This window comes from Electrophorus electricus, chromosome 20 (assembly GCF_013358815.1).
Source record: "Electrophorus electricus isolate fEleEle1 chromosome 20, fEleEle1.pri, whole genome shotgun sequence".
Classification (NCBI taxonomy): Eukaryota; Metazoa; Chordata; class Actinopteri; order Gymnotiformes; family Gymnotidae; genus Electrophorus; species Electrophorus electricus.
The window spans coordinates 8,713,270-8,733,986 of NC_049554.1; the positions used below are offsets into that span (position 1 = coordinate 8,713,270).

The 20,717-nt window shown below is 38.5% G+C and overlaps 1 protein-coding gene across 2 annotated transcripts; it reads right to left on the reverse strand.

The window, feature by feature from the left end:
- Positions 1-7,891: 7,891 nt before the first annotated feature.
- Positions 7,892-17,211, reverse strand: hnrnpa1a (heterogeneous nuclear ribonucleoprotein A1a). 2 transcript variants are annotated; one of them, XM_027001996.2, is made up of 12 exons: positions 17,124-17,211; positions 15,934-16,050; positions 15,682-15,828; positions 15,243-15,453; positions 15,070-15,162; positions 14,829-14,882; positions 14,675-14,743; positions 14,364-14,513; positions 14,033-14,161; positions 13,691-13,761; positions 11,752-11,831; positions 7,892-9,173 (listed from the first exon to the last, which is right to left on the reverse strand). In XM_027001996.2, the coding sequence occupies exons 1-10, from the start codon at positions 17,133-17,135 to the stop codon at positions 13,700-13,702; spliced, it is 1,044 nt and encodes a 347-aa protein (XP_026857797.2). In that variant the 5' UTR covers positions 17,136-17,211; the 3' UTR covers positions 7,892-9,173; positions 11,752-11,831; positions 13,691-13,699. The 2 variants fall into 2 exon arrangements, with proteins under 2 accessions (XP_026857797.2, XP_026857796.2); XM_027001995.2 differs by having other exon boundaries at positions 9,064-9,173; positions 11,752-13,218.
- Positions 17,212-20,717: the final 3,506 nt, after the last annotated feature.

The window sequence follows — 20,717 nt, forward strand, 5'->3', positions numbered from 1 at the left end:
GAGCGGAATAAAGATCTCTAGACATATTTACCAGCCCTTTGCAGAGATGTTTGTCATGCTCGTACTTGTACTTTTGAATATCTCTACATTTATTACTACAGTACACTGCAGGTGTCACGGTACGGCCCCTCCTCCCAAATGTCTCCACGTGTTTGTGTGTGTGTGTGTGTATGTTCGTCCGTGTGGCCACGCCCCGCATGTGCCACACCTGTTTATAATTATGTTCATCATTTACGTGTGTATAAAAACCCCCTATTGCTCTGTTGTCGGTGTTTAACGTTACGTTAGCTTATATGCTACGTAGTCTTTTATGTTCCGTGTCAATAAACGTATGTTTCTGTTATACGCGACTCGCATCCTGCTTAGCCTCTTCGCGTTACAGCAGTTACTCACCTAATATCTTCTTCTATATATATATATTATTTTTTTCAAATGTATAACTAAGGTTCTTCTGCTATTTACTCCCCGGCCTTAAATCATTTATTTCTATCATTTCACATTTTCTGCTCCTTTAGTTAGTTAGATACATTGTCACTAATGTAGTCTTACAAATAACGGCCTAGATCAAAAAAGCGTATAAAAAAATGAAGCCTATATACGTATTTATACCTCCCCAAGAAAGTTTAATTACATTTTTTTGTGTGTAAATTTAATGTTTTTTATGTATCCTATTGCCCTATGTTTACAGGCCTATCCAGTGGTATGTAATCTAATTCCACAAAAGGCCTAGACAAGGACATTGACATATGTCTCAAAAAAGTAACTATATTACGTATAATTAGAGAACATTGACAAGGGTAGAAATGATTCAGTTCTTTAAAACATATATTGAATAGAAGTTAAAATAGAGTTAAAACTGTTTAAAGTGTGTATTCAATTCATACGGGGACCTCCTGAGGATGACCAGAGCAGCCAATATTTGACTTAATGAAAGGGGCATGGACTTCCTGAGTTTCCTGACATTTTCCTTGTAGGCATGATGGCATCTAGCGGACACAGTCCTAACTAAATTGTTAACGATGGTAGGCTTCAGTTCCAATGCTCACCTCTAGGGCTGCATCTAATATTCTTAAAGATACACTTGCCAAGGAACAGTGTTATTCTTTCCTTTTAACTTAAACTCGGTCTTTAATTTAGATAATTTCCACCAATTTATATTTTTAGATTTAGATTTGTGTTGCATAAAGTAAGCAATCAAATACAAACAGCAAATACAAATAGCTATGAGCTATATAGGTCTACTGAATAAATAAGAACAATTTTGTTTTCTTCCAATTATGTCTTTGAGAAAAAACCCTACTTGAAGAAAATAACACTATTAATAGAAACCACAAAATGTATAAATATCACAAATAGATTATCTCAATTACCTCTAATTCAAATCTTATAAAGTGTTTACATCCAGTGGAGGATATTAGACAGACAAATAATGTCAGAACTTCACTGTAAATTTCACTTAAATAAATAAATAATCTCCATAGCTTCTACAAATAAATACATTTCAAGATAGGAATCAGACTCCTATAGTGTTGAACAAAACCAGACTAATGACTTTTTTTTTGTCATTTGCACTGAACAGCAGTATGCTGGCCATGTTTATATGGATTTTACCTAGACTTCTTCCCTGATGTCTGTATTGTACTGTGGAAATCCTTAAGGAACAGTGATTATTTTGTAATTATAATAATAGTTTTTTTCAGGCATTTATTTTGGAGCGCCTCAAATAATTGTCAGCCTGCAGAATTTAAGTTGTTGGTTTTTTTGCACCCAACACACCTCATCAGCAGAAGACCCACAATAATCACATAAAAGCTCAAAAGTAAAAAAAAGAAAACTAGCCCCTGGACAAGAGGTCAGTATCACCGACCATGTTAAATTACTTCTCCTTCCCACAGTTTTCAAGTTGATCCAACATACAGCTGTACAATCTCATATTTTCTCACATTTTGTTCTGTTATTTAAACTTCTAGAAACAATCCCTAAATATACATTTTAAAAATTTATAAATAATTCTGTTAAATTCTATTACTTCTGAAAAAGCAGAATCAATGACTAAATGACATTTATGTACTAGTCTATTTGTAAATGACTAATTTTGGTCCCCTTAATCCATTTCTGTTTTCAAAAAATAACATGAAGGTCAAATTATGCGTATTATTTTATTTCAGGACATACGACATATTCAGATATTTTTAGTTGTCTGACTTTTGGTCTGATTGTATAGTGTTTGTATCAGCTAAAAAATTATTTATAAAGAGAAATGTAAAACCACCATGGCTGTACCATGGTACAACTACACCAACACAAATGCACTATAAACAGCAAGAGGAATATAAGCTTTGAATGATATATGCAGTATAGAGTAATATGGACCAAGATAAAAAGTGCTATAGATATTTGGTGAAAATATGATACTACCAGCATTGCTGATATTAAAATAAATAAATAAATATATATATATATATATATATATATATATATATATATATATATATATATATATATATATATATATATATATATATATAAACCAAAAAATATTGTAGGTCTATTGTAGGTCTTCAAGTACAATTTCCTTAGGAAAGTGCACTAGCAATAATTCAAATAATTTCAATTTAACTGAATTCAATTTTTTTATACAGCAATTTTGGCAACAAATAATGAAATTTTACAGAAACCAGGTCATGAGCCAGACTGAGCAAGCCAAGGGTGACAGTGGCAAGGCCAAATATTCTTAGGAATAAAGAAAAAAAACATGGAAAGTCACTATACAGAATGTTACCAGGTAAAATAGAATATTATTACTTAAGCCTCCATTACACTCAATTATTTTGCAATTAAATGTTTCTTCAGAAAAAAATGGGAATTACATCCCTTTTGAGAAAAAAAGTAATGATTTTAATTAATTATGACTAACACTTTATTAAACATTTCTCCATGAAAGGATTAGTACTTTAGACTGTAAATCCAAGCACATGCTATTATTATTAGTAGTAGTAGGAGTAGTAGGAGTAGTATTATAGACCCCAGTTAAGGAAAAATAAATATTTTGTCCTAATTGAATAGCTCTTCTGTGCAAGTGCCAAAAAAACATAGTGGATAAGAAGGCACCCAACAGTTCGAAGTTTTAACCAACCAGTATTTCCTACTGTAGTATTATAGGTAATCATAATAATTTCATTTTGAAACTGCGATTTCACCCATGTCCTTCTGATAGACACAAACTCCACAGTTGTATATAGTGCCTTGTTGACATTTGTGAAAGCCTGCATCCATGCAATTATTTTGTAATGTGGTGTATTTCCACTAGCATATCTTTATTCCCAGGTCAGGTATTTTTTTCAGATGGTGGGCACATGGTGGGCCAAAGAGAAACACAAACCATATGGAAAAACGGACAGGAATGAACAGTAGCATTCATTCACCCTAGTAAGTGGAGTGACTCAAGCTATGCTCCATCTAGAACCTGCCTAATTCGTCAAACAACAGGGAGCAAGGGATAGGGATGGCTTTGGCAATCCAAGGCATCCTGCCAGACAATCCATCCGCTGAAACCACAACCTGCTGTCTTGTACTGTGGTTTGCTCACAGTGAAGCGGCTGCAGGTTTCAGAGCCGGTATCCACAGTCAGTTATGTAGCCAGTGGAGGAGGCTTGAAATATGATTGGCCACCCTGGGTGCCACCCCAAACTTTTCTTTCACATAGCTTACCGATTCAACTGTTTGCACCCACTCATCTGGGAGAAAGTTTTAAATCATATGCAGAGCAGAGCAAAAGTAAGTTTTGACAAAAAAGGTCGCCTTGCTTATTCTCCCCATGCGTTCTTACTTTGACTGCTAGCTAGCACTGTCTCTCTCACATGCATTCATTTCCAGGAATCCCATATGAATTTAGCTAAGGAAAAAAGAGCAGGTATTTTATATTTCTCCCAGCAGAGATATTTTTATATTTCGAGTCAGTGACTTGGACTCCTGACTTGGTTTGAGAATCAGCGTGGGGGAAAATTGCAGGTCACACACTACTAAATAATGAGAAATAAATAGTAACCTTACAGGAAAATGTCATTGCATTGATTACACTGATTACATTACACTGATGTTTATTTTAAAGATATTAGCTAACATTAGCTAACTAGTTTATACCTAGCTAGTCCTCTCCACTCTCTCTTTCTCTAGTGGCCTGCCGCCACAATATACTTGCAGCCATTAATAAAATTCCGCAATAAAAACTTGAAAGTTCTCAAGTAGGCATAGTATAGTCATGGCCAAACATTTTGAGACTAGCACAAATTTTGGTTTTCACAAGGAGAGCGTTTCAATTGCAGTGACGAAGGCTTCAGGGTGCTCAAGAAAGTGCCAGGACCGTCTCCTAAAGAGGATGTGGCTACAGGATCGGGTCACCACCAGTGCAGAGCTTCCTCAGGAATGGCAGAAGTCAGGAGTGAGTGCATCTGCATGCACAGTGAGGCGAAGGCTTTTGGAGGATGGATGGTGTCAAGAAGGGCAGCAAAGAAGCCGCTTCTCTCCAAGAAAAACATCAAGGGTAGACTAACATTCTGCGGGAAGTATAGGGATTGGCCTGCAGAGGACTGGGGTGAAGTTATTTTCTCTGGTGAAGCTCCCTTCAGACTGTTTGGGACATCTGGACAAATGATTGTCCGGAGAAGAAAAGGTGAGCACTACCATGAGTCCTGTGTCATGCCAACAGTGAGGCATCCTGAGACCATTCATGTGTGGGTTTGTGCAAAAGTTTGCAGAACACTGCCATAACGCAGTATAAGGAATAAGGAATGGTATCAAAACATCCTCCAAGAGCAACTTCTCCCAATGATCCAGGCACAATTTGGTGATGAACAATGCTTTTTTACCCCTCAGCATGACAGTGCACAAGTGGTTCGGTAAACAAAACATTGAAATTTTGGGTTTATGGCCAGGAAACTCTCCAGATCTCAATCCTATTGAGAACCTGTGGTCAATCCTCAAAAAGAGGCTGGACAAACAAAAACACAGAAACTGTGATCAACTCCAAGCACTGATCAGGCAAGAATGGTTTGCCATCAGTCAAGATTGTGCCAGAAATTGATATCCAGCATGCCAATGTGACTCGCGGAAGCCTTAATATTTAGTGCTGACTTTTTTAAAGTCTTTGCTTAAACTGGATGTATTTGTCAATAAAATGTTAAACTTATGAATTGCTTATAATTGTACTTCACTATACCATATAACATCTGACAAAAAAAAACTGAGGCAGTAAACTTTGTGGAAACCAAAATTTGTGGATGTCTCAACTTTTGACCAAGACTTAATGTCGATTTAATGTGGCACTGTACGGTAGGAGTTTTTGTTTTTTGTTTGACTTGCATCGGTGCCATCAGTGCATCATGATGAAGCACACCATTGATACCTCGTGAGAGCCGTTACACCGAATTGTTACTGTTGAGGTTTGATTTTAGATTACGGAAGCTACGCCAACGCGCTTTCTTTTCTCGTTCTGCTACTGTCAGCGATCAGAATGAACAGAGATGCATACATTTACATTTTATATTGTACATTAATTACATACATGTATTTTCAAGAGTGGTACACTGCACGTTTTCTACATATGTAACTCGTATGGGGAAGGTCAGGCATAGTTACGCCAGAAATATTTTTTGCCATGAAGAAACCAAAATGCCAATAAAACATTTAGTTTAATTTAGATTAATACACATACTATAAAAAGCACTAAGAAAAATACGTTCATTTTGTTCATGACAAAATATACCTTTTTTATATAGAGGTATTGCAAACCTGCTGTATGAATTCTCATACTTTGTGCCTGTTTTATTGTGCTAAACAGATAATGTGTATATGTAACCCTGAAAAAGAATAAAGAAAAAGCTCACAATGGTATATTCTGGGACTGGAGCGTGCTTATTCACCTACATGCATATGCCCTTTTTAACTTACAATACCATTAATGTGAGAATGCCAATAAAAAACGTATAATCACATTAAGAAAAAGCATGTTCACGAGGAATGTGGGCTTCCTTACTGCTAACTAAATGTTAGCTGAAGTTAGCGACCAGCTCCTAACGTGCCGACTGGATTCTAGTTCACTATCGTGCACTCTTGCTAGTAAGCTATGATTATTAAAAACATTTTTTTTTAAATCACACCATCAAGCAAACAGGGAAAAGACGTATTAACAATTCGTCCAGTAAAACGTTTAAGCAAGTAGCTAACGGATTATACTACGCGCCATATTAACCTTTATGGGTTAAACTTTACTTATTAGCCATCATGGCTAATACAGTAACAAAATAGCCACTACCAAGCATTTAATGTTTAAAGAAAATAAATGTGTATAACAAACGTTTGCCTTTACGACCTTCTGAATACGGTAGGCTAACTACAAGCCTGGAGCTATAGGTTTTAATGAACGAAAGTATAACATGATATTGAGGCTAGCCTAAAAGGAGAAAGAAAAAAACAATACTAGCTTGACGTAACCATGGTAATAAACAGTAATAAATTCAAATAAAAGAACCCATCTATCGCACTAAGAAAAGGCATGCTCATGAGGAAAAATGAGGGCTTCCTTACTACTGAGCTATAAACAATTAACTCAGCTAAATGTTATCTGAAGTTAGCGACCAGCTCCTAACGTGCTGATTGTATTCTAACTATCATGCATTCATGCATGTATGAGCCCATGCCGCCGTAAAATGAGCGCCAATAGCATTAATGACAAGTGCCTAACGAAATACGGCAGAATCAAGTCCTTAAAGTGATAGGCTTTAAATATAAACACAGACCACAGAATAACAAAAATACTCTGACCTGTGGGTTACATATAGAATCAGAAACGATCGAAATAAGGATATATTGGCCAGGTATGTCCACTAAAACAAGGAATTTGTTCTTGGTTAGTGGCTCGCCACGCAGTTACTTGTACACAGTATAGTTAACAATCGGCACGTTAGGAGCTGGTCGCTAACTTCAGCTAACATTTAGTTGAGTGCATTGTCAGCCATTATAGCAGTAAGGAAGCCCACATTTCCCCCGTGCCTTTTCTTACTGTGACAGGATTGTGCTACGAGCACAATAACAAGAACCTGACATGCGCTGGATTTCCAAGCTCTGTGTGGTGGAGTGAGAGCTTGTATATTCCTTTTTTTACAGCGTTTCAAGCAAGGCTTGAAGGAGCCGATTTATTTTTGTGGTACCCCTCCCCCTTTGGTTAGTTTTTGGTGGTGTTCTTTGTTTTGTCCGACTAGCGCCGGCGCCACCGGCAGTTCACGATGACATACGAGGTTATAATATCGTGAGAGCAGGTGCTGCAGTTGCTCTCCACGGGCTGCACAAGCCGAGTATTGGCTGGAGCCATTCTCCCAGTTTGGGGGACAGTCCCTAGTGCGCCGATTAGCACGGGAACCACTGTTGCCCTTACCTTCCACATCTTTGGGTCCTTGGTATATATGCATATATAGCCATGCATGCTGATGTTATACAATTGCTACCCCAGGTTTCCCCGCACTCCGTAGCCTGCTTTCTCAGTGCGAACACCGATTTGTTTTGGATTTTCTTGGCGATCTCCTAAAACTCCTGGAAAATCTGCAAAAATGGTGCTGCGTGAACTAGCCAGCAGACACAGTTCATCAATCATCAGTGTTCCTCTGCCGGTTTAATTTCGGACATTTGAACTAGACATTCAGATTACGTATTTTCTTTAATGTTGAAGTTGCACAGTCTTCATGAACATTCTCTGACGGACTCTCACACATCAAGCGACACAAACTCGTTGAGATTTTAGCAAAGCAAAGGCGTCTATAGGGTTTTATGATTGAGTGTCTAAGACCTCCAGAATAACAAAAATTAAAAAGAACAATCCATCCATTAACACCTGCCATAAATGTCGCATTGTTTAATACAGAATTCGTTTTTAGTTTGTTTCTTAAGTAATGTTACATTAGCATTTGTTCAGTCATCAGGGTTCTTCTGCTATCAGTGGTATTTTCCGTAGCATGTTAGTGCGATTTCATTTCGGACAATTCTAAAATACAACAAAATCACGTATTTCTTTATGTTTTAGTTGCAGTCTTCAGAAACATTCCCTGAGACAGATCCTCTGTCCCACACATAGCATGACAAAACAGATTTTAGAAAAGCAGTGCAGAGCGATCAGTAATGGTGTCACAGATTGCGCAAACATTAAAGCTTTCAGAATGACTGATTCAGGTTTCAGTTCTGTTGTACGCCAGCAGCGCCTCTGGCGGATGCCAGTGCCCCATTTTCTCAGTATACTCTAAATTCGGAGACACATCGGCACGGTTGAGTAAGATTGAATAACAGAACTACTAACGATTTAAACTAAACACATCTCAGCGACGTACAAACCGTATTTGTAACATGACAGCTGTAGTAATGAGAAGTCACAGTGAACATGCTTAGATCCGTGCATGTGTGACCCTGCTACATTAATATTCATAGATAACTAATTTGTTACTTTGTTAAAGATCTGAATGCTCTGAATAAAATAAAAAAAGGCACTGCCCGTTTTCAGTCTTTTCCAGATTAACATCAGGATTTCTTTCCATGAATCATGTTTTTTTCAAATGTTTAAAATTGTCATGTCAAAACTTTATAGTACCTTAATACAGAAATACCTGCTCCATAAAACTGATTCACAGGATCTTGAGGCTGAAATGAGTTTTCCTGCCAACAATACTCTTCTCATACAACCCTCATACAAGGTTTTTTTAAAAAGCTTATTTTGACTGAAGACAAGTCTCCATGGGAAGAAGTAACCAGCTACATTCTCACTCCCACCCTGCCTCTTACATTTCATAATCCAGTATAAAATAAATTAACTGACTTGTGTTCAATTTCAATTTAAGCACAATTTATCATTTTATAGAGCCCCTAACTGTTCAGCACTGCAGACTGACTAAAATGAAAGTGGGACTAGAAGCCATACTGAATCAAGTCCACCCATAGCTTGACTTGGGGAAATTGTGTTTGTCAGTTCATAGGTGAAAGGCTATGAAATTCCTTTCCTCGAAACTCTTGAATGTAAAAATGTTTGTTTCATCTTAAAAACTTTATTTAAAAAACCTTTTAAAAAATTCACAATAAAACAAAAGATGAAAACATCATCCACCAGCAGACAGTTGGTCCAGATTTGAAATGGCCTGAAATGAGAAAGATATCAATTGTCAGAGGATGAGTAAATATACACAGGATTGACTGAAGGCACCATTTTAAATCAAACCATTCAATAACCAATGTAAAACAAGAAGTCTACAATCTTGAGCTTGACTGGCAAATGGTTATTGTCTGGAAAAGGAGAACTTTGGCAATGGTGCCCCTTCATTTTGAACAAGAGCACATCAGTGACTATCAAATCGTTAAAAACAATCTTCTAAGTATCATGAGCAGCTAAGGCACTGTGTGAGGAATAACTCAGGTTCTAACAGTAGGACTTGAGATTCTTAAATGACACCATCATCTGCGAAGTGATGGGACCAAACTGGCCTTGAGCGGATTCTCCTCAGTCAATGCAGACTGAAGCTAACCGACCACAATAATGAGCAGAGTGGGAAATGGCCATGACTTAACACTCAAACAGAACTGGAGAAAAACAAACATAAGCCAGAATGGCTAATCACTTCCATAGCAGAACTGAATTAAGATCTCATTGTAGATGTCAAGACAGCCAATCCCAGACCATAGAAATAAATGCAAAGACAACATATAAAAAAGTCATTTACAACAGAACACTCAAAAAGTAGGACGTGAACGGTGCCACAATAAATTTGGTCTTCCAGCTCACATGGAAGGGGAGCCTTCAAGTATAGAAAGGCACATATTACCATTCGAACAGCTTCTCTCTTGACCCTAATAGAAAATTAAAATAATCCTAGATTAATATTTAGTACAACTGCAAATCTAACTAGGAATAAACCTGACACCAGTGCTCAGATTACATCACACAGTAGTAACGAGTTCATGAATTTTTTTAATGAGAAAATTAAGCACATCAGAGATAACATTCAGTAGCTGCCCAATGTCATGTTCATACAGAGATCAGAACCAACAAGCTAGAAAAAAAAAAAGACTCTAGAATCTTTTACACCTATTCAAGAACCTGAACTTACATCTCTGATCTCACGCTCCAGCTGCTTACTAGATTCACTGCCCACACTTTAAGGAAATCCTACCTGAAGTAATTGAACCTTTCCTAAATGTAATAAACTCATCCTTGAACATCAGCTATGTACCTACTTCATTCAAATGAACAGTAATCAGACCATTTATCAAAAAACCTAACCTTGACCCACGTCAGCTGTCAAACTACAGGCCAATCTCAAACCTTACATTTATTTCCAAGATCCTAGAAAAAAAACAAAAAAAAACTGTAGCTCAGCAGCCAAGATCATGACTGAATCATAACAAGATAAATGAAGTCTCACTCAGGGTTCAGCCCTCATCATACTACAGAAACAGCACTTGACCAGGGTTGTGTCTTTTTGCTTATATAGCTTGATCTGAGTTCAGCACGAATCTATAGGTCACAACACATTACTAGATAGACTCAAAAATGTGATTAGGGGAAAAGCCCTTTCCTGGTTTAAATCTCATCTTGCTAGCTGCTACTAGTTTGTTAACATAAATCGAGAATTTTCAGTGGTCTTCCCCCACAATTCCTAGTACATTACAACTCACCCCATCGGCTCGGATCAAGAGATGCAGGCTCTTTACTAGTAGCAAGAATAAAAAACAAAATTACTGCAGGGTGCAGAGCCTTTGCCTATAAAGCTCCCACACTACAGAATAACCTTCCTGTAAATATTGATACTCAGATGCAGTCTCGATATTCAAGGCTGAAAACCTATCCAGTCATGGATTTTATTAACCATTTCCCATCTTGGGTAAAGGTGTACATCTGGGGGTCCATGGGCATTGAATTATGGTAAACTGGGATTTTATGATGTCGTCACATCACCTCTCTTCTGTCACTCAAGTTTGTTAACCAAGATCAGTGGAACGCTGATGTTCCAGGGACCCCTCATGCCTGTGGTTCCTTCTGACTCCATCCTTTTAGCTATGCTGCCATAGCTAGATCTGCTGGAGTCCATCTTTGCACATTATAGATCGCCAATTTACACACCTTTGTACCTGGACATGCTTAATAATCTGTCCTCTCTTTTTTTTGCCAAAGTATACCCCTGTTACGATGTTACTGAGCCTCAAGCCATCTCAGCTACTATAAGTCCTCTCACCACTCCCTGCCTGATGGCCCCTGCTGTAGCCCTCCACCCTAGCAAAGAAATTCTCTGTTGCCCTAGATGGATGTGTTCCTGCAGGATGGGTTTCAGACACACTTAAACTGGACTAGACGTTGATTGCTTGTGATTTTGTGTGTCATTTTTATTATTTTTCCTCTTTTCCACTACTTATACTGCTCCTTTATATTGAAACTACTGTAGCGGCCATTGTCGGCCAGAGTAGGATTGGCCTGCCCTTTGAGTTTTTGTTCCTCTCAAGGTTTCTTCATGCTCTAGGGAGTTTTCCTTACCACTTTCACACTTGCTTTGCTTACTGGGGGCTTGGACTTGGACATTTGTACAGCTGCTTTGTGACAACTTATAAAAAAAAAAAAAAACACTATATAAAAAAATTTGACTTGGCTTATTTGCATATGGTCATTACAAAAGAGTAAGTTAGGAATAATTGAGAAAGAAAAAAGGGGGAGAGGATATCACAAACCTTCACATGGAAATTAGTTGTGCATACTGGCGCCTGCGTGACTGTTCACACTGAGGTACAACAAATCCATCCATTTGGTTCTGTTAAACAAGAAAAATATCATTCAGAAAACAAGCCAGGGAAAAACTCAAATGTTCTGCTCAGTGCACTATGCAGTTCTAGTCATAGGTGTCTCATGCACCACCAATTACTACTCTAGCAAAGATAAGCTGTTCTTTAAAAACTGGTATTATGCAGTAAAAATTTGACCAACCATGAAAATAGCCAAACTGTTACCCAATTTAAAAAATAATTCACATAAAAAGAACTCATTTGCCTCTTACCTACCAGTCTGGTACGTAAAATACCTCACTTCGGTAGCTGTCTCTTGCTAGTCTTACATGAGCAAGTATTTTCTCAATAAGACTGCTGTCCCCTGCTTCACCTGCTCCCAGCGAAGATCGTGCTACTTTTCTCCCTTAGCTGGCGATTTCCATTAGCTAGCCTCTCAGCTGGCTCTTTCCAATGGCTAGCCTCTCGATGGATCGCTCATCAGCTGTCTCTTCTGATTGGCTAGGCTTTAAGCTGGCTCCTTCCGTTGGCTAGAATCTCAGCTGGTACCTCATTGGATAGTCTGATTGTGAGCTTGCCTCCGCTGGCAAGGGGAACCAAACTCAAAATATATATTTGTTCATGAGAGGGCTACAAGTCTCAGCACTGGCAACAAAATCCACAGTACTGTAGCTAAAAACAACTTAAGATAAACCTAAACAGAGGCAAATTGGTAAACATCTCATTGTTTCAAAGTAATTTAGCACTATACTCAAACGCAAACTAAACAGCAATTTTCAGTGTAGTTCTGCTTACTGAAAAGCAAGTTTCATAGATTTGATCTGAACTCACAGAAGGTTGCATAAATCTAGCAACCTTCCCAACTACAACTTTCAAGATAAAGAGCAGGTTCACACAAAAGGTGTACGCAGAGGTTCATCTCTGTGGAACACTATCATTCAACAGAAGCCAGTACTGAGACACACTATTCACCAAGTAAAACGCTAAGGAACACAGTTAAATTAAAAAAAAAAAAAAAACCAAGAGCTGTTTATTTTGTCTTGATTGGTGGCAGTATACATAAAAAAACCCTAAGGTTGCAAAACACAAAGAAAAAAAAAATCCTGCCTAAAACCTCATTGGAATGATTTACACTTCATAGACACAAGGGAAAGCTACAAACAAATAAGCGTCCTCGCGGACAAGAGTACTTTTGACAAACATTGATGGACCTCACATGCCTCCCCACACCACCCCACAGCCCACCCAACCTCCCCACATGATTTGCCTCCCCTATTATACACGTTTCTTCGCGTGGCAGACGTTAATATTGCCGCCATGCTGCTCGGCTGGGCAGATCTAGGTGTAAACCTGCTTCCTTCATTCTCTCCTTTCCCTGTCCTCTCTCTCTGGCTCTCCTCTCCTAAGTACTGTGGCCTGTTGAACAATATGGAACATACATTCAGTTACACTTTGCACCTTTCTTTGCCTTTCTCCATCAACAGCTGCACTGCAGGGGAATGATAAGCAGCAGCACAGAAGCAAACCTTCAGGTCAGCTAAGATGTGACACTGCAGGGAAAAGGGAATGAAGAGGATTTCGCATATGCCACGACGTGGATGTTTCAAACTCTGCTCAAATTGGCTCTCCGCTGGCGAGATTGGATCTTAGCTTGATGAGAGTTGAAGGTTTGCTGCTGGATCCCCCATACTTACTGAGAACTCAATTGTAACATTTATGGTCCACTTCAAATACTCAAATGCAAGTAGGGGCAACCATAGAATCTACAGGTTACAGACACGTTGAAATGTAAACAAGTCTAATGAAATCTGGGTGATCGAATGCATGGTTGAGCCAGGCATCAGTGACAACTAGACTCCACCACAGCACTGAGAGGGCCAGTGCTTACCTTGAAAATCTAGAACCTCCTCCCACCAGAGCCTCCTCCATAGCCACCACCAGAACCACCGCCATATCCACCTACAAAAGCACCACATCACATACAGATATCATATTGGGGTTGAAAAGCCACAGCCAGTATGCCAAAGGCTTCCATCATCATTAATCCCATCCCTCATCATCCCAACACACCAAAACAAATACACGTCAATTAAAACTTGCACTGCAAATGCCCAACATGAACAGTAAACTGAAAGTTTACCTTTGTAAGCAGTAGAAACCCTTTAAAAAATCATGGACTTTCAAAATTACAACATCCATTAGTTCTTGGATAAATAGCAAATGCACTCACCACCATATGGGCCTCCACCACTCCTGCCCCCTCCATAGTTCCCTCCTTTCATTGGGCCATAGTTTGAGGATGACTGGTTGTTGTAGTTGCCAAAGTCATTATAGTCACCACCACCACCTCCAAAGTTGCCTGCAGTAGTCAATGAAAGTTTTGGCCTAAACATTTCTTATATTACGATTTCTCAAAGAAACCCATGAAAAGTAAAGCAGGAAAAACAAAAACAACAAACTAAATGCATTAACAAAAGTTTTTTGCAGTTACAGCCTCCCCCCGTCTCATCCCCTTAAACAATCCTCCAACCCCATCTTTGTCAACAACTGACATTACTGACCACCTCCAAAGTTCCCTCCTCCACCACCATTGTAGTTGTCATAGCCTCCGCCTCCATAGCCACCACCACCCTGGTTGCCATAGCCACCTCCACCGCCACCACCATAACCACGGTTACCACCATAGCCAGGACCACCTCCACCATAGCCTCCTGTGGGAAATTTAAGAGAACAAAACTTAGAACCTCATTTACAGAGGTAAAGTACATAGGGAGACTCTTTTGTTGTCCTTTAATAGGTTATTTAAATCAATTTAATTACACAAAATACTTTCAGAGAGATAAGGAAATGCCTGAATTACTTATTTTCCTACCATTTCCTCCATAGCCATTGCCGTATCCATCGCCACCACCATATCCTCCTCGGCCACCTCCATATCCACCTAGGTTGAGAAAATGCTTAATATTTACAAATACCATTAGGCAGAGTTCGCATAGAGCCAACATTTCTTCAACATAAAACCATACCTCCATATCCTCCACCTCTGCCACCAAAGTTTCCACCACCACCTCCACGGCCTCCTAGAGCAGAAATGTTTGTTTTAAAAGCCATAGTTATGAGATGTTGGTTTTTTTAAACCCACATACAAAACAAAAAGAAAAGCAGCAATAAATTACATCTGATCTAGTAAGATACAGCTAATCACAAGAAATTGCTAGGTTTCCAAGATTTAAATCTTTAGTTATTTCATATTGCGCTTTCATTTACCCCTTTGGTTCATTGAGACCCTGTTCATTTCTTCTCTGGAAAGCGCTTTCCTGACTTCACAATTGTGACCATTCACTGTATGGTACTTCTGGACTGGAAGGCAAAAGCAATGGATTAGCACATCTGGCTTAGTCCTTCACCCCTTAAATGGAAGAATGCTAGTGGTCACTTACTGACTATCCGGTCCACAGAGTCATGGTCATCAAATGTAATGAAGGCAAATCCCCTTCTCTTGTCACTGTTCTTCTCAGTCATGATGTTGACTTCTTCAATTTTGCCAAACTGGCTGAAGTACTCACGCAAGTGTTCTTCATCAGTGTCTTCCTTGATTCCACCCACAAATATCTTCTTAACAGTTGAGTGAGCACCTGGTTTGCATGAGTCCTTTGTTACATGGGGAAAGAGTGGGGAGGGAAAAAAAAACACTCAGCACCTTTAAATGATAACTGGTCAGGTATCTCAACAGAGTGGATAAACAGACTAGTAACCAATATGATTCCAATAAATATAATTAAGTAATTTTACACACATAAAAAGGGGAACACACAATAGGCTTCAACCACACAAACAGTAAATCAATTCAGCAAATTAACTGATCAAGTGGTAGCCTACCTCTCGTGACACTGCCCTCTTGGGTTCAACAGCACGCCCATCCACTTTGTGTGGACGAGCATCCATAGCTGCGTCGACTTCGCTAACAGAACTGTATGTAACAAAACCAAATCCTCTTGATCTTTTGGTGTTGGAATCCCTCATCACCTGTGAAAAATATTTTTAAACTTAAAAACCAGTAGGACTCATCTGATAGAAAGGGACAAATACCACAAGTTTAAGCATTTGATAAAAATTAAAATATTAACATACCACACAGTCTGTTAGGGTGCCCCATTGTTCAAAATGGGCCCGAAGACTTTCGTCCGTTGTCTCAAAACTCAGCCCCCCAATGAAGAGCTTGCGGAGCTGCTCTGGTTCACGAGGAGTCTAAACATAGAAAAAAAGTTACCTTTAAATAAAAACAAAACACTGCCCTTCTAACCTTTCTCCAAGCCTCTGAAAATGAGAGGGTTCCTCTAGTCCCTCTGCTGTAAATGTGTTCCCTGACCTCCCCTTGTCCCAAAGTCCCTCATTAGCATTATAGAGGAGCTGCAGCTTCTACTGCAGGAGGTGATTCAATGGATTTCTTAGGCCCATCTCACATATGTGAGGTTATCAGAAAATAAGTGACAAGGAAGCCAAGGTCCACCAAATCTTGGATTCTCTCTTCATCCAGTGTTAGGGGGCTACACCTATACAAATCTTAACGCCTTTAAGGGAGATGTGGGGATATCCTACTACCACCTCACCAAGCATTCTTATATTCCATGCTATTCTGGTCCTTTTTGCTATTGACAAATAGGCGTCCGGAGACGGACAAGAGGGATCTGAAAAATTCGATGTCTGGCCACCCTAGGTCGCAAGTATTGAAGGGGAGGTGGTAGAAGCAGCTCCAAAATCGCTTCATATTTTAAACGCCTAAATTAAAGTATTTTAAACTGTTTATTTACAAGACAAACAAGCCCATGAGAACACAATGCCGTGACAAATATAAAAATTTCAATCGCGTGGCCTAACTCGACCTAACATTTACTAGGTAGCCAGCTACACAGTCTCGCCTTACAAAAACAAGACAAACATGGTTTGGTCGCAAGATACAAAATGGCGGAACTATACCGATCTATGCGGAACCAATAAAAATACGAGCGCCTGAATGAATGGGGGTGCATAGTTTAAAATTTGTAGCGAAATTATATTTCCTTTTGTTGGGCATAAGACAAATACTGTCACCAAATAAATAAACTATAGTACAAACCAGGAAGAAAAATAGTGTAATAAAAAGCTAACCAGCTAGCTAGCTAGCTATTTGTCTGTAGATAGACATAATGATCCGATATTAACAGTGATCGAGCTAGTAAACTGCAAATAATCCAACACAAGGCTTTACACAAAACCAACCCAAAATAATAACAAAGTGTTATTAATGGTTTCGACGGCTTTTTGTTATTGTACGATTTTACCTCTTTAGACATGGCGACGTGTTACTGGTAAACCACAGACCTCACTATACGAGAGCAACAGTATAGCCTTGTATCAAGGATTAAAAACGTCCTGGTGTACGTGACGCTCCTACCTTGGGTCTTGTGATTGGTGCAATCTCTGTTCATACAAAAACTATTGGACAGAATCACGGCGGTTCCGGAAGAACCGCCTTTTCAGTCGGAAATGAAACGCATTTTGATATAACTAACATATATAGGTACTGGATGCGTCTGGAAAACAACGTAGTATACAATAGTGCGTATTGAACCGGAAAGTACTGTATACAAAACAATATCCAGTAAGCAGTATACAGCTCACCATTCGGTGCTTAAAATGGGCAGTGAGGCAGCAAAGTCAAAGGTATAAGGCACTTAAAAATAGTTTCAGCCGTATTTCTTTCCAAAAAGGAGTCCATCTTAAAGACACTAACTAATGGCAAACTATCCAATTACTACAAATATGGGAGAAGTGTCGTTTTTGGATTCAAACACATTGTGGTATAACCAAGACATTAGTAGCAGTGACCGGTTACATAAAAACAGTTAGTTTTTCCTTGTGGGCTATAAACCTTAAAGAAACATTTTACTTAAGGGTGTGGCATAACAGCCCTGAAACCTTACACTTAACTAAGAGAAAACGTCGAAGGACTTATTACTGAAGTTTTGCTACCGTAATGTCCATTGTTTCAATAAAAGAAAAATGTTTCCATTCACGAAAAATACGGCCACAATTTTAAAACACTGATTTCTCCTGCTCCGAAAAGAAAAGCTGCAATTGGAGATACATAGACGAAGGAAAAAATGAACCAGGATCTGTACACAATACTGTTGAATAATAAATTACAATTACTTATTTTTATAATTACTTAATTATACTTCATTGTGCAATTATAATATGAAGAATAAAAATCACAACTACTGAAGAATTTAAATCAATTTAATGAACTGGCTATCATTCAGTACTACTACTACTAAATGTATTTAACATTACCGACCTCCTCCAAAGTTCCCTCCTCCGCCGCCATTGTAGTTGTCATAGCCACCACCACCGCCACTCACATAACCACGGTTACCACCATAGCCTCCTGTGGGAATTGTAAGAGAACAAAATTTAGAACCTTATTTTACAGAGGTGGAGTACATAGGGAGATTATTTTGTTGTACTACTAAATGTGTTTAACATTTTCCAAATTAGTTTGTGTGTGTATTCATTTACATTTTTTATAAGTAATAAATAATTGTTATAAATAGTATGTTCTGCTGGCCTAAGTGATGTCTCTATATCTGGCTCTCCGGTTGTCATATTATATTCCAAATTTACTGAATGTACGCTCACACTTTTTAATCCAGAATTGTTGGAAAACAAACAATTTCTTTCCAGAACGTTAAAACCGTTGATCCTTATCTCTTTTGTCTTCCTTTTCATTTCAGTTTGTTTTTTTCTGAATCCTCTTGTTCTCATCTCTTGGTTTTTCACTATAACAGCATAATCTCTAAGGGATTATCTTTATTATCATGCCCCATTAAAAAAAAATAAAAATAAAAATAAAAAGAAGCAGGTTGGCCTATGATTCCCACTTGTCACCATGGTACACCCTGAACTTGGATTGATAAAAGTCACAGGCAAACATCTTGAGTGTATAAGAAAATGGGTCTTAGTGTCTACTCTGAGCTCTACACTCAGTACTTATATATTTATATTGTTGACATTTGTTTTTTTAACAATTTGTTTTTTTTGGTGGCTCCAAACATAATTCACTCTGGAGACAGGGCAACCTGTGTTGATCCTCTCAGTGATATACCTGGAGATCATTAAGGCATTGTTCTAACGTTCCTAGAAAAAAAGATGTCTGTGGCAGTATTTTCTTATTGACAGTAAGGTAAATTACTAGTGGTGCATTCTAACATATTCAAACCAGTGTGGGGTTGGAAGGATTCATGGATGGTGTCAAGAGCCATTATTGAAAAGGGTATCCATAAATCTCACTCTTCCCAGCAAATGCATCCACCTCCTTATCGATCACTGTTACACACTGCTGCTGCAGTTAATCTATTGTCTTCCCAAGTCTCCTGCTTTTTTGTCCCTGTTAAATGAATTACTTACAGTAGCCTCATCCGCTTCCTCTGCTATTGTGTTACTGGGTGACTTTAACATTCATTTGTTGAAACTTGTTGTGTATTCTCTTCTAAGATCTTGAATGTTCTTGAATGTTATGTTTTCACTCAGCAGGTTGATTTCCCCACACACAGTCATGGTCACCCACTTTATTTACTCTGTACCTCTTGACATAAATATATTTCTGTTTTTGTTTTTTGGTTGGTTTTACTGACCATAAAGTAATTAAGTGTTGTTTCAGTATGCCCTCTCCTAAATCTCTTGTTAAATCAATTGTTTCTTTCTGTAACCTCAACTCTATTGATCCTCATATCTCTTTCAGATATCTCTAAGCTGTCATCTCTAAACTGCTTCTTTCATAAATTGAACAATGGCCAAATCTGTACTCTGTGAATAACTGTTCATTGTTTAGATGGTCTAGAGGACCATTTTCTCTATCCTGAAAATCTCGCTTAGGTACAGTATTATCTTCAAATGCCTACAAAAACTCTTTGACTTTAATCTTACACATAAAAGTACATTAAACAACACAACAGTTTTAAAGGGATTACTTTAAGGAAAAATCAACGCTTAAAGGAAAATTTGAAAGAGATTATGATAGTTTCTCTTAACAAAACCCTTAATGTAAAATATATCATTTTTGTGCAACATACTTAACCTTAAAGAATACTTAAAGATAATCTTAAGGGAAATTTCCATGTTTTAAGCAACTGAGCACATATCTCTGTTTCTCCTGTAAGTTGTGACATGGGGCCTTTATGAATTGGACTTGATTTTTCCTCAGGACATCCCTGAGATGCTTGATCAGAATCTTGGCGGCAACCATGAAGTTTATGTCATATTCCTCAAAACATTCCTGAACAAATTTCACAGTGTGGTAGGGGGCATTATCCTACTGAAAGAGGTCACTGCCATTAGGAAATATCGTTTCCACGAAGGGGTGTACATTGTCTGTGACAATGTTTATGTAGGTGGTATGTGTCAAAGTAATATCCACATGAATGCCAGGACTCAAGGTTTCCAGCAGAACATAGTGCATTCTGGTGCGATCTCTTCCTCTATATGTGACACACATGCACCTAGTCATCCACATGATGTAAACGAATACGTGTCCATCAGAACAGACCACCTTCTTCCATTGGTCCATGGTTTTGATGCTCACATGCATAATATAGGTAATTTCAGGAGTACATGAGTCAGCATGAGATAGCCTTCACTCCCTGTGAACATTAGTGAGCCATGAGTATCCATGACCCTGTCACCGATTCACTGGTTGACCTTCCTTGAATCACTTTTGCCAGGTAGTAACCACTGCATACAGGGAACACTCCACAAGACTTGCTCTTTTGGAGGCGCTCTGACTGAGGGGTCCAGCCATCACAATTTTGCCCTCATCAAACTCAGTTGAACCTTACACTTGCCCATTTTTCCTGGTTTCCATAAATCAACTTCAAGAA